A 14,580-nucleotide genomic window follows, 5' to 3' on the forward strand; every position below is an offset into this window, starting at 1 on the left:
CAGTCCAGTCGTGTTGTGGGTTAGAACAGGCCTCCGTGTCCAGGCTTGTCTGTGCCCACAGCCTTACTTAGCCTGTTTATAGCATTGTTCCCTTGGGGAATATGTTGCGTGTTCTAAACAGCTGGTTTATAAACTCTCGTAAGTAGAGAAATATTCAAATGAGGTCCTGAATATTGCTGATAACCTCACATGTATCTGCCCCAAACCTGCATGTGTAGTACCTCTTCAGCTGACATCTTCATTGCGTATCGGGGAGGAGAAGCCATATACTAAACAGTGCACTCACTGTCTTCTCATTAGCTCTGCTGACAGTGTCCTTAGCACCCTGCTGTTGGCATTTAGTTCTTTCCACCAGACATGCAGGATCCTGCCTTTTCCTTTACATATTCAGTGCAGAACAGTGCAGGTGATCAGTGATAGATATTTTGGCATCTCTTTGTGACAAAATAGAAACATCTTCATACCTGTCTCTATTAAAAGCATAGTAAAATATTAGAGAAAATAAACCTCTGTTTATTTAGGCCCAGAATAAGACTTCTCAAGTACATAAACCTAATAGAATTTCTTGTTTTCAGAAGCTCAAATATTTCATTTTGATACAGTGACTTACAAACTCTTTTTTCTAGATTGAGTGCATTATTTGAAGTTAATACAGACCTTCAAAAAAACATACTATCAAAAATCACTGCTGAGCTCTCGTGGCCTTCCATACTTAGCTCGCCACGGCACTTGAAATTTCCACTTACGAATACAAACTGCTCCTCGGTAAGTATTCTAAGTGACATATGGAAATATGTAATAAGACTGTAAAATATACACTTTTAACTGGAAATCTTTCATTTACGGTTTCATTATTTTGTTTAAGGAAGAAGAGATTACTTTAGAAAATCCTGCAGATGTTCCTGTTTATATCCAGTTTATTCCTCTGGCTTTATATTCCAATCCTTCAGTCTTCGTAGACAAATTAATATCAAGGTAAGCATTGCTTTAGGTAATCAAAATGTCTCTATAATAACATTTAATTATTGTTTTACAAACTTAAGATGATTGCAGCTCATACAGTAATAGGTTTGGCTTAAAGTCTGGATCTATAAATAAAGTTGAGGGAAGGCTCTGGGAAGAGAGATTGATATTAAGTATCTAAAAAAGCTTTCATTTTAAGACAGAACAAGTAATGTTGAACTTCTTCCTACAAAATTATAAAGAGAAAGCAAGTGGGACTCTATAAATGTTAGTTTTAAAAAGTGAGCAAAATAATAACTATAAATTGTGACCATTAATATTTGAAGGCTATTAATCTGTTAATATCAATCTCAAATCTGTCAAAAGATAATTTGCAAACAAAGCACAAACTTAATAATTATTCTGTCACCCCTTTAATTATGTCGCTGCTTACAGAGAAATATATGTACATTTTTATTTTAGGTTTAACTTGAGTAAGGTGGCAAAGATAGATTTAAGAACACTAGAATTTCAAGTCTTCAGAAACAGTGTAAGTATTCAGACTTTGTACTATTCCACAGAAATCATTCTGTAAGATGGTCAGAGCTCATGTGAAGGCATGTGAGGGGAAAGTGTTGGCCGCCCTGAGCTGGCCAAGGGTGAGTCCCTGGGGGGTCAGCACTCCTGGATGGGGTGGGCGAGGTTTAGGTCAGCAGGAGGGCTGCTGGGCAGGAGGTTCCTGCTTGCAGGCATTATAAAGTTAAGCCCGCAACTCTTCATAATAGCAGCTACCTGACACTCGGAGACCATAGATGGGGGATGGTGTGCATGCAGGTGCTACGTGCTCTGACTCCTGGCAACCCCATGAGTGAGTGCCATCACAGTGTCATATCCCCAGCTGCCCTGCTCAGCTCCTGCAGACTCAGCCTGTGGCTTCTCTTAGGAAGTCTGTCCAGGTCATGTTTGGTCTTCCTCTTTCTTCTGTTTTCCCAGAGAACCCTGCCTTGTCACAATGTGCCTGAAGCAGGACAGTGCAGTTTTGTCATTTGCCTCCAGTGATGTCTCAGGCTTAACTTGCTCCAGAACCCACTGGTTCCTCTTTCTGGAGGTCCGGGGTCTCCGTGGAGCCCTCCCCCAAGGCCAGATTTCAGATGAATTCATGTTTTCCTGTCGATCTTCCTCACTGTCCAGCTTTCACATCTATACTAGGAACTGAGAAGACAGGGGTGTGGATGGTCGCAGCCTCGATCCCTGATGACATTTCTATGCCCTTGGGGACCCTTCCTCATTCTCTCTTTGCTGCCCATTGGAGTCTCCACCCCCTGGTTTCTTGGCTGCCATCCGCATTTGAACTGATGACCAAACCATCAAAATCTAACAACTTCAGTGTCTTCACTGCCTGTGTTAAAGTCGAATGTTTCTTCTGTGGTCATCTTGTCTTCTTGGCATTTGGATGCGGTCCTGCTTTGGCACTGTCTTTCACTCTCATCAGAAGTCATTTCAAATCTATGCTTCTTCTTGACAGTAAATTGGTGTCAGTTATTGATATTTCTTCTACCAGTTTTCATTCCTTCTTCCTTTGAGTCTCGCCCAGTTTTTCATATGATATGTTCTGCATACAGGTTAAACAAACAGGGAGATAAAAGGCACCCTGTCTGACACCTTTGCCTATAGGAAACCATTCTATTTCTCCATATTATATTCTGACAGTGGCTTCCTGTCTACAGTACAGGTTATACATCAGGACAACGAGGTATATACCAATACATAATTTATTTTTATCAAGCCTCAAAATATTAAGCTCGATCATTTAAATTTTTATTTTGGATACTTACTAATAAAATTGTAAGTTCCAAAAATGCCAGACCCATGACTGGCTGTATTCAAACGTAGCATAGTAGCATGCATAGTTTTCACTCAATAGATATTCTTGAATTAATAAATGTATACATAAACTGGTTTGTTCTGGGAACAAATGTTCTCTATCACAGGCCAGAGTGAGCAGCCACTAAGCACTCATTCTGTAAGGCCCTAGGGTATAGAGTACGCGTTAGGCAGAAGCAAGCCCTCAGACTAAAGCCACCTGCACACTGGCCCCGTCTCTTGGCCCTGCACACCCCTGAGCAGCCTGCTGGTGCCAGCCCAGTTCTGAAGCCTCACCGAGGAGACTGTCTTGATTCTCCCTGGCCCTTCCTTTACACCCAGGCCAACTTGTTGTTGTTGTTGTTGTACGATACCTTGTTTCCCAAATCTGGACATAAGCTCCTTGGCGGCTTGTCTTCTGTTTATCTGACTTCTTTCCTGTATTAATAACATGAAAGGTATTGAATGAATGAGGGTCAGAATCCAGCTAATCCTCCATCCTCTGAGTTACTTCAAGTGGAAACAGTAAATAATCATCTCCTTCCTCTCTTTGTTGTGGGCTCTGGCTGAATGTGGGTCACAGTCACCACACAGCAGCAGGGTACCTTCCTGCTACTGTAGCTTTGCTTCCCACTTGTAACAAGGGAGGCTGGCTCCTAGCATAGTCATGGCCTTGTACCTATGAGCTTTGTCACCTTGACCAAGCACATAAACCTTTGTTAACTTGAGCTTCCCCTCTTGTAACATGAAATTGATAATGTGTATTTTACAGAGTTGTTGAACAAATGAAACAAACTCACAGGGAAGCCCTGAAGTTGGTCCGTGGCATACAGTGAATGCTGCCTAGAAAAGTCCTACGAAGGCTAACGAGGCCAGGGCAGAGGCAGCAGGAGGGTCTCAGTATTTTGGGGCTGTAGTGAAGAGCCTTTCCCAGGGTTCCATGAGCACCTGGGATGTGCCCATACTGTGCCGGGGATGCACATTGATCATTTTGTGCAGCCAGCCCAGCAGCCAGCCTGAGCAATTAGTTACCAGCCACTGTTGTATGTCCCTCGTTCTGTCAGTGGGAAACTCAAAGCTCAGGAGGTAACTTGCCAGGCCTGTACTTGTGATAACTGGCAAGGCCAAGTGCAAGTCTGGCGCTCAGGTCCCAGAGCCTCACCCCATACAGTCTCACCACGTGGTCATCACTGACCAAGTGTCACTGGTTAGCCTATCAGGCCAGGTATTTTAATAGTTCTTGAAACATTTGTGTTCTTCCCCTTGCTTTGTGTTTTAATTTTTAGGGCATATTTTACCCAAGTCATTGTAGAAAAACTTTATAAGTCTTTGTTTAAGTCAATCTTGTATGGGAATGTAATTTTCAGTGTATTTTTTTTCTGACGAATAATGGAGAGAATACCAGACTAAAATTTAGATAGTCATATATTCTAGCCTCATGGCCTTCTCTTAAAATCCTTTTGTACTTTGCTTTTTCTGGCCATAAAAATGCCAACATAATAAGGTTAATATTTATTACTGCTTAATCCAGAATATGTCTCTCCCAACCGCAAGTGCACACACCGAACAAGACAGTGGCTTCTCAGGAAGTTTGACACCACTGCCTTGCATCGTGCCAGAGGGTTATCAGTTCTGCCCACTGTTGCTTTTGGTAACCACCAGTGCATATGTCAACACGCTGAAAAAGACATGTCAGTAGGAACTATTTTACATCTGTCAGTGATGTAAAACAGTTCTGACACCATAGTTACCCTAAAAGATCTCTGAGATCCCTATGAGTCCGTGGGTCACTCTGTGAACACCACATCACTGTCAAGTTAGAGTTGCCGAAGCCCTCAACCCTCTGCCTGAGGCATCAGCGTCTTGAAGCGTTCCCACGCGATCTGGTCCAGATGAGCTAGTGTGTGCTGGGGATACACATGTCGTATAGGATATGCCTGTCAGTTACCCAGAATAGTTCGTTTAAAAGGGAACTCGTGACTGACCCTTTCAGAGTAGTCAGAACATTCTGCTGCCCTGGCAGACACTAACAGAAGAGTGCCCGACATAGGGCATGAGCCTCCAGAGTGGGAGTTAAAGAGCGGCGCGCCATAGCCATCTGTGGCCCTCATAGTGCGTGTAGAGTCGGACTGAGCAGGGGGAGGGGTCAGTGTGGGTCGGACCTGAGGTGCCAAGTGGGTAGACAGTCCAACAGAAGCCACTTTGCTTTCACGCAGTAGCAGAACCATGACAAGCACAGACACTCACAGCCAAGCATTGCCACCCTTTCCCACAGAAAAGTTTAATGTTACTTAAAAGTCAGGACACTATTCTCAAGTGTGAACTCTGATTTTTTTTTTGAGAGCCTGTAACCTGGCCATCAAGAAGTCATATTTTAACTATTAAACTAAGCTATTCTTTAAACTTTAAACCGAGTGTTCATGAAACAGGTATTATGTGCTTAGTTTCAAAATAAAATTTAAAGATAGAAGACTATAAATCAGAAATATTTTTACGAATAAAAAATATGACACAGCCTTAGACCCTTGAGCTGATACCTTCCAGAGGAGGGGCAGGAAAGTGATGGCCAGGTGGGGACAGCACCAGTGGGACATGGTATGCCGGGGGTGTTGGCTGCACAGCTTTTTGCTTTGTGCTAAAACATTGAGCTGTTCATCTTACGTTTATGTCTTTTTCCGTGTGTGTGTTCTGTTTAAAATTAAAAATTAAAAGATCTGTATAAAAACAACCTAGAACAAATATGAAGACTTTGGACACCTGTTCCCTTCAGTGTCTTGGGAAACAAAGTCCCTTGAGACTTAATGCAGAATATGAAGTGTCATCACTGGTCGCCCAGCTCTGCTTATCAACTAACCAATACCTAAACGAGAGAGGAAATGGTTTACGTATTTAATCCATTCAAGAAACTTAGTAGTACTGGGCTGTAGGTGGAGTAAGGGGAAAGGCATTTCTCCAGAGACTGTCAGTGACTCCTGTTTGTTTACCACACAATCAAGGCTCATCCACTGCCAGGTTCAACAGGATTCACAGAGGGCCTCTCCAAACATTTAATCTTAAACCTAATTTTAAAACCTGGAGAAAAGAAGTCTGTCAGAGTAAAGTTTACTCCGATTCACAACAGAACTGTCTCTTCACTCATCGTGATCAGGTAGGGTCTATGACTTAAGTGCCAGTGGTTTTAGCACTTGTATAGAAATTCTTACTTGATTTGTTTCGATGTGAGTTTACAAACTTATTTATGGAAAAGGTTTTTTACCTTATCTAAATCGTGCAAACACCACATGTAACGAAACATACCATTGTGGTTACATTTATAGCTAGAAAACCTGAAAAGTGCCTTTCTGTACCATGTGTGACCCTTAAAAATGAAAAACTCTTACTTTCTCCATATAAATATTCTTAAATTCTTAAAGTATAAATGCCTCACTTTTAAATTTAGTGTATTAATTTCTGCATGGTGGTTTATAAATGAATTGTAAAAATTATAGCTCAAAAGATTGTGCATATTTAATAGGAGAAAAATCTGTGATTCTTGTTCCTGTGTAGAAATAACCTGACCGTGATGGATGCTGTGATGGTGCAAGGACAAGGAACTACCGAGAACCTGAGGGTAGCAGGCAAGCTTCCAGGCCCAGGGAGTTCCTTACGCTTTAAAATCACAGAAGCATTATTGAAAGACTGTACAGAGAGTGAGTATTCCTAACAGAATCAAGGGCACAAATTCTAGCACTTCCTTTCAATAGGAAACAGTTCCAAAAAACAAGAACAGTATTTCTGTATGTGCACATGTATATATGTTAGTGATGTCTACTTAAGATTTTTAAGGAAATACCCTTCAGGGTGGTTGAGTTGGATCTTAAAAAATGAGAGTGTCAGTATTTATTGCATGCCTCAGATGGTGTACAGTGTGAGAGGTAAAGCACAGTCAGACTTTTGCTATCAGGAAGGGCGTGCAAAGCAGTGTACTTCCTGCCAAAGTCTGGGTGAAGCTGACCCCTGCCCTGTGAGGCACTTGCAAACCTCATGGGCTCACAGAGAATGTGGTCCTCATTTGGACCAGGGACACAGGGTCGCAAGATTTATACTCACTCCACGTTTTTTTCCTTTAGGTTTGAAACTAAGAGAGCCAAATTTCACATTGAAAAGAACATTTAAAGTAGAAAATACAGGACAACTTCGAATTCACATAGAAACCATTGAAGTCAGTGGGTGCTCATGTGAGGGGTATGGCTTCAAAGTCGTTAATTGCCGAGCGTTTACACTGAGCGCCAACGCCTCTAAAGACATAGTTATATTGTAAGTATTTTTTTATAAGGCATAACGAATCACTAGCTTGTTAACTTTTTATACTAGAGTTGTTCAAACTCTGCACAGATGTTTTCAAACTTACAGAAAAAGTCTTTACCCACAAACATATTTGCTTAATTTTTTTTTTTTTTTTTTACTTAATCTTTGGTTATTTTTTTCTATCTTTGTTTTCAAAATTGTGAGACTTCCTCTGTCTCCAAAGTGGATCAGATAATCTTAGAGACCAGTTTCAGAATTATTTTCAGGCTTGTGTTGTTGGTAGGAAATTGACTATAGATTCAGTCTCAGCAACAGAGCAGTCACTCGTATCACACTGTGTAGGGTGCAGGACGTGATATTAATCTTTGGTTATTTCTTTCTATCTTTGTTTTCAAAATTGTGAGACTTCCTCTGTCTCCAAAGTGGATCAGATAATCTTAGAGACCAGTTTCAGAATTATTTTCAGGCTTGTGTTGTTGGTAGGAAATTGACTATAGATTCAGTCTCAGCAACAGAGCAGTCACTCGTATCACACTGTGTAGGGTGCAGGACGTGATATTCTGGCCAGAAGACAATTTTAATGCCTGTGTCTCAATAGTTGCAGTAAATTTTAACAACTAATTGATAACTTGTTATGTTGTAAAGTTTATGTAACAAAAGATAACCTTGTCCCCTTAGTTGAATTATAGTTTCTTGATCTTGAGTGGACATTTCCTTGACAGGCAACTGCATTGCTCCATGTAAGGCACAGTGCTTGGCACCTCAAGGTACAGTGAGGGTTAGGTCACCTTTCCTCAGGGGCACATCGTCCAGTCGAGGAGCATGCAGTTAACAAAAATAAAAATAGAGTAACTGGGCAGAAAGCAGCAGTGCAGGAGACAAAGAGAGAAGGTCACTGGGGCTTGCTTGGATGGGCATTTAAAGGCACTTTTGGGGGATGTGCCCTGGAGAGAATGGCTTTAGAGAAAAGGGGAGGGAGCTCAGAGACCACTGTCTGAATTCATTATGGAAGCAGACTGTCATTTTTTATATATGTATATAGTTGTTTCTATTGTTAACTTCATGGGAAAATACTTTCTCTGTCTTACAGTGAGGAAATTAATAGTAGTATTGAGCTCTAATATTCTGTGTTATGTTTCAGAGGCATGTGGGACCAGTATTATGTTTAAATTCGTGGTATGTTTTTAAAACTTGGTCTTACTACCGTCGTTCTGTTTTAGGTTTACTCCTGATTTCACAGCTTCCAGAGTTATTCGTGAACTGAAGTTCGTAACGACCAGCGGTTCTGCATTTGTATTTGTGTTGAATGCCTCTCTTCCATACCATATGTTAGCAACTTGTGCAGAAGCCCTTCCCAGGCCCAACTGGGAGCTAGCCCTATATATCATCATCTCAGGAATAATGAGGTACTTGCTTCTCTTTGAGGTTGGTGTGCAGCCACTGTTCTGAGCACTGGGACCGCCCATGGACAGTCAGGCCTCTCACTGTAGTTGGGCTGCTCACTGCTTGTCTGGGGGGAGGCGTAGAACTGAACCCTTTTGGTGGCATATATGGCAAACAGAAGTGTTGTCTACCTTTGAAATCTGTTATACAAATTAAGTATATGTTAACTTCTTTAAGAGAAAAAACAGCACTAACTCACTAGGTGGAGTTACTTGATTTGGTCTCAAGTGATACTATCTTTCCTGAAAATAGTATGTTCTTCATGATTCTGACCTGAGCAAAGGACATTGATTAGAAATCTTTTTTAAACCTTCAGCATCCTTATCTCTTTTCAGTGTATTTCTTTCCGTGTTTTGAGACTCAGACGTACCTCTAAATTAATTTTCAGAGTTACGCCACACTTACCCTTTAATGGAAAGAGCTGGCCTGGAGTTAAAACTAAAAGGAAAGATAAAGGCTTCCCCTTGGTAAAAGGGAAAGTGTCCTCCAGTGTGTGCTGTGATGCAGTAATTACCGCCTCCACATGAGCCCTGTACATTGGCATTCTGTAGAAGGCGGTGTGCAGATTTTCACCCATGGTGCTTTGTTTTTGTCTCATCCATTAAAAACTGTCACAGACATCTCTGTCCTTTATACCATTTTGTACTTTGCCACCAGCTCTGCCTTTACTATCAACCTTGGCTCCTCGTGGGCCAGCATGACCCACTTCTCCCCATCCCCACAGTGCACTGTTTCTCCTGGTCATCGGAACAGCCTATCTAGAAGCTCAAGGAATCTGGGAGCCATTTCGAAGGCGTCTGTCCTTTGAGGCCTCGAACCCGCCCTTTGATGTGGGGAGACCATTTGATCTCAGGAGGATCGTTGGTATTTCATCTGAAGGAAAGTATGTTTACAGTTGAAAATAAATTCTCTGGTGCACATAGACGGGGCTGATGTGATTAAAACAGAAAAGTTTCTTCTGATCACCTTCTCTTGGGGTTGGGGAATCTTAGTTCCAATGACCTAATGACACGCTACATGTGGCTCTCAGTTGCTCAGAGCTCACAGCAGACATCGCACTGCCATCATGTTGATGAGGGCTGAAATGCCCTTAGACCCCAACACGGTTTCGGAGTCTTCAGATAGAACAGGCTGTGTAGAGTTGTGAAAAGTACCCCTGTTTCTCGCTGTCGCTCCTTAGCATTTATATCTGATGGATGTACTGACAAAATCTTTTCTTAATCTTAGATTTTGTAAGTTGCTCTTTACTGACTACAGTTGGTCCTTTTTCAGCTTGAACACACTCAGCTGTGACCCCGGTCACAGTCGGTTCTGTGGGCCGTCATCCCGGCCCAGCGCAGGGAGTCACAAGCAGTGTGGCCCATCAGTCCACCCACACAGCAGCCACAGCAGTAGAAACCCAGTTGACGTGGACGTCAGAGCCAAAAACAGCTCCAGTACCTCTAGCAGGACTTCTGCACAATCTGTTAGCAAAGCAAGCCCTCTTGTCCTTGACTCAAACACAGTGGCCCAGAGTCACACAGCTGGCAGAAAGTCCAAAGGAGCAAAACAGAGCCAGCACAGCAGCCAGCACCATGTCCACAGTCCTCTGGAGCAGCACTTGCCCCCTCCACCACCACCACCACCAGTGCCTCAGCACCAAGAGCCACAGCCAGGAAGGCTGTCACCTGCCCCCCTCGCGCATCCTGCCCACCCAGAACGTGCCAGCAGCACAAGGCACAGCTCAGAGGACTCCGACATCACTAGTCTCATAGAAGCCATGGACAAAGACTTCGACCACCATGACTCCCCACCCCTAGATGTGTTTACAGAGCAGCCACCCTCACCACTGTCAAAAAACAAAGGTGAGCACCAGCGCGCTATGGGAACGGCATGCACGTGAGGGGACAGCCCCACACGTCTATGCAGCTGCTGCAGTCAGAGCTACGCTGCACAGGTAATCAGTAGGTGTGTTTTCCATGTCAGAATGCAAACAGGTACTCGTTTGTCATGAAATATAGCTGTGTTTCTCAGATTGCTGACCAAATTCAGAAGTTCATTAGATATTCTGTTTTCCTTTCAACCTCATGTGACTATTGTGTTACTGTGATAGGTTGAGCTTTTTTTTAATTGTTAAAATAATTTTTAACACAGTGGTAAAAAGATCGTTTGAACACCAAAATAGGAGTTTCACACAACCTTTACCTTAGAGCAACAGCCAGTGGGCCACAACCACCCATTTTTGTAAATGGGGGTCTCCCTAGAACACAGCCATGCCCGCTCACACACTGTGGCCGTCTTTATGCCACAGCAGCACAGGTGAGGCTGCAACAGAGACCACAAGATCCACCATCCTAAAAATACTGTCTTGCCCTTGACAGAGAAAGTGTACAGCCCCTGTTTTAGAGGCCCTTGTGCTCTGTCAGTTGTCTGTTTCCACCTCACAGTTCAGTGGGTCAGCATCGGGTGCAGCTTAGCTGTGTTCTCCGGCTCACACCAGGCCTCAGTCAGGGTGTTGGCCAGGGCTGAAGGCATCTCAGGATTCAGCTGAAGGGTTATCTGCTTCTGAGTTTACCCACCTGGTTGGCAGCAGGATTCAGTTCTTCATGGCCTGTTGGACTCAGGGTCTCAGTTCCTTGCTTCCTGTGGCCAACAGCATGTCATGGGTCCTCTCCCTAGGGCAGCTCAAAGTGATTAGCTTCCCCAGAGCAAACAAGCAAGAAGGCAAGAGAGAAAACAAGCTAGTAGGACAGGAGTCAATCTTTTGTGACCTAACCTTGGGATTGACACCCCATCACTTCCACAGTACTCTTCTCATTAAAAGTGTGGTCCAGCATGCAGTCCAGGAAGGAGAATTCTATAGAAGCACAAGTACCAGGAGGCAGGGTGCTGGGAGCCATCTTAGAAGTCTGTACACAGCACATATACAGGCTGATGGGTCACCTCCAGAATCAGATGTAAAAGGCAGTAAGTGGCCTATAACAGTATATCCATTAAATCCTTTATAGTCTGAACTTTTTGTACCTTCCTTTCTCTCCTGTGGCAGCTGTGCCAGTGCACATGACTCCACGCCTACTCAAGCGCCTTCCTCACAGAGATTCACTTTTGGTTTACACAGAGGACAGAGAACTTGGTGGCTACAAAGGGCCAGAGGAAACCTGGCATCCCAGAGTCCAGGAGCTTTTTTTCAGAGTCGCTTAACCCCAGTGATGCAAAGATGGTTACATGCCATCCTCTTAGAAGTGTATGATTTGGATTTGTAAAACAGTATTAACTTCTTCCACAGAAATTTTTTCCTTGTTATCTCATTAATGTAACAATATTTCAGGGTAATTTTTATAGTAATATTAATGCTTGAAGTTTTTTTTATTAGATCAAATTACCTACTGTGTTTTTTCACATATTGAGGGAATGAATAAGATAAGTGCGTGTTATCCTCCCTTACCACAAGGAAGGGGTCTAGCGGCCAGATTGAACTCCTCCTCGCCTATGTCTCAGATGGACCACTCACACCAGGGTGATAGTTCATATTTATTTTCAGGGTCATTCGTTTAGAACATAAATTTTAAAATTAAAAAACATATTTTAATTTTAGCAGTGGTCCTAGAGTTGAGCTACTAAAAGATTTTGATGGCACATGATGCCATGTTGTCAGTGAGTCTTGCGCCCATGAGGACACAGTGACCATAGGCTTTATGGCAGCGGCCACGCTGCTTGTTGTCCTTCCCACATGGTGCCATGTTGTCAGTGAGTCTTGCGCCCATGAGGACACAGTGACCATAGGCTTTATGGCAGCGGCCACGCTGCTTGTTGTCCTTCCCACTGCTGCTGTCGTGAAGTAGGAAAGGGTCAGATCCTTATTTTCTTCTTCAATAAATGTTTTATTGAAGTATAACATACATGCAGAAAGCCTGTTTTTCAGACGAACTTTAAAAGGCAAGTACTGACCTTGGGTTGCAGCGTAGTATGTGTCATACTCTAACCACAGGCCTCCAGGCGACAGAACCTTCTCATTGCTCCAGAGCCCCCGACACTGGGAGGCAGTCGTAGCGTTTACATTAATTTGACCCTCCTCATGTCAGAAGGACCCTGTCCTTCCCCCACCCATAGTAACTCAAAGGACAGAATCTTCTTCACAGTGAGCTCACGTCACTTGTGGCTTAGGGGGACTATTCAAAATGACCTCCTTTCAGGTGGACGTGATGTCCGCCCTCTCTGGTCTTGGGTGGCTTGCAGGCCATCCGGCCATTTCCCTGGTCTTTCCTCCAGTCACTCGCCTCATGGAAGATGGCACCCAGAGTGTCCTCTGTTCATGGCTGGCCTGAGTAGGGCCTTGTACAGCTAGCTGTACAGTCCTTAGAGTCTGTACTTTTGTGGCTTCTCCCCTGTAAGCCATAGGGACTGGACAGAGGCCATTGCCAGACTGAGATTGCATCCTGAGAAAGCTCTGAACGTGGTGTGGATACCTCTCAGTGTCGGCACTGATGGAGGAGATGGTGGCATCTGCAGCCGTCGTTATGTCTGGCTTTGGCAGTCTGAGCAGCAGCTTTATCAGGATGGGGGAAGCAGAGTGGTATGGGTCACGAGGCCAAGCTCTGCCATCAAGCAGGCCCAGATCTGATTCTGGCTCTGCCACTTACTTTGTGACTTTAGAGAAAATTACTTCTCGAAGCCTCCACTTGTCATCTTTAAAGTAGAGGGAACAGCTGCTACTGCCGTGGTTATTAGTAGGGCAGGAAAGGCCGCGTCCCAGCCTTAGCCTGGTGAGCTGAAGGTGGCTGTGCAGCTTCCCAGCAGAGGTGTCAGCTTGGAACTTGGCCTTGAGGGCGAGAAATGGGACAGTGTGCAGAGGGCTGAAGACAGAGTTCTGAGGGCAAGGCCAGCAAAAGGTGGTCAGCAGACAGTGTGACAGAAAGTAGGTGGGACATGAGGGTAACAGATCCCAGGAAGGCCCAAAGAAGTGATGGCAGAACAGCTCCATAGAGGAAGTGACAGCTAGGACATGATTCAACCTTGACGAGAATAGTTTTCGTGAAATGATAGGACTAGAAACCAGGTTACGTGGCTTGGGGAGCACCTGTCACATCAGGCCATCAGCAGTGGCCACCTAGTGTACATTTGGCTTAGGGGCTGTTAATCCTTTCATCTGTAGCTTCACTGTTCTTTAATTTTTAACAGGAAAAGGGGTGCTACATATATTGTGGTAGCATTTTTAATGGAAAAAAAAAATAATGAGCCTGGTACTTGAAAATATCTATGGCCCAAGGACAAAAAGCCGCAGAGCTGAGAGCATCGGTGTCAGTCAGCACTTACTAACGTCGCAGAGGCAGCCGTGCATGCCTCGCGCACCTCGACTGGCGTCGCTGTGCCCCTGTGTGTCCAGCAAGGGAGCCTTGTGTAAGATAGTTACATCAGGCAGGTATGGGGCCACGCCCAGGCCTGATTTATGTCCCCCCTCAGCTTGCACGGCAGCACCCTACCTCTAGAAGGGGAGGAGCCAGTGAGGAGACAGTGAAACCACGTGCCTAGGGAAACAGGTAGGGTGAGACCTAGTTCAGTAGATGACAGAAGAAGGGACACTGGGTCCACAGGTACGGGGGTGCAGGTGACTTGGTGGAGGTGAGGAGACGCTACAGAGTCAGGGGAGCTTTCATCTGAACTAAAGTAACAGCTCTTAGACTGAGGGAGAGGCAGTAGGGTGGAAACAGAAAGAGTTTGGAGAAGTCAAGTTCCAGGCGCTGAAATTCCCATAGACTGGAGTTGGCAGGACAGGAGGGTTGGGCTTGCAGAGTGGCCCCCGGGCAACATCGGGGGCACAGCTGACGCCAGTCGAGGTGCGCGAGGCATGCACGGCTGCCTCTGCGACGTTAGTAAGTGCTAGGTGGTTACCATGGCACCACCTCACGCCATGTCATTTCTCTCAGTGTGCTCTGCAGCTCAAGGACAAAGGGGTAGTAAGACGGTGATGGACAGGGGCAGTAAAGGGACAACAGCAAGACACAGGGTGAGGATGTCACGGGATGTTGGCAGGAGGCTGATGGATGTGTCGGCCTGTGCAGAATTAGC

The 14,580-nt window shown here is 44.5% G+C and overlaps 1 protein-coding gene across 1 annotated transcript in view; it reads left to right on the top strand.

Moving 5' to 3' along the window:
* The window catches only part of TMEM131 (transmembrane protein 131), a 116,074-nt gene that overhangs the window by 75,921 nt on the left and 25,573 nt on the right, over positions 1 to 14,580 (top strand). Inside the window, exons 23-31 of the mRNA XM_025045025.1 lie at positions 627 to 765; positions 866 to 975; positions 1,426 to 1,492; positions 5,802 to 5,953; positions 6,352 to 6,494; positions 6,915 to 7,101; positions 8,313 to 8,498; positions 9,260 to 9,418; positions 9,808 to 10,379. Of these exons, the coding sequence (XP_024900793.1) occupies positions 627 to 765; positions 866 to 975; positions 1,426 to 1,492; positions 5,802 to 5,953; positions 6,352 to 6,494; positions 6,915 to 7,101; positions 8,313 to 8,498; positions 9,260 to 9,418; positions 9,808 to 10,379 (1,715 nt within the window). The remainder of the gene's footprint in view (positions 1 to 626; positions 766 to 865; positions 976 to 1,425; positions 1,493 to 5,801; positions 5,954 to 6,351; positions 6,495 to 6,914; positions 7,102 to 8,312; positions 8,499 to 9,259; positions 9,419 to 9,807; positions 10,380 to 14,580) is intronic.

This window comes from Pteropus alecto, unplaced genomic scaffold (assembly GCF_000325575.1).
Source record: "Pteropus alecto unplaced genomic scaffold, ASM32557v1 scaffold223, whole genome shotgun sequence".
Classification (NCBI taxonomy): Eukaryota; Metazoa; Chordata; class Mammalia; order Chiroptera; family Pteropodidae; genus Pteropus; species Pteropus alecto.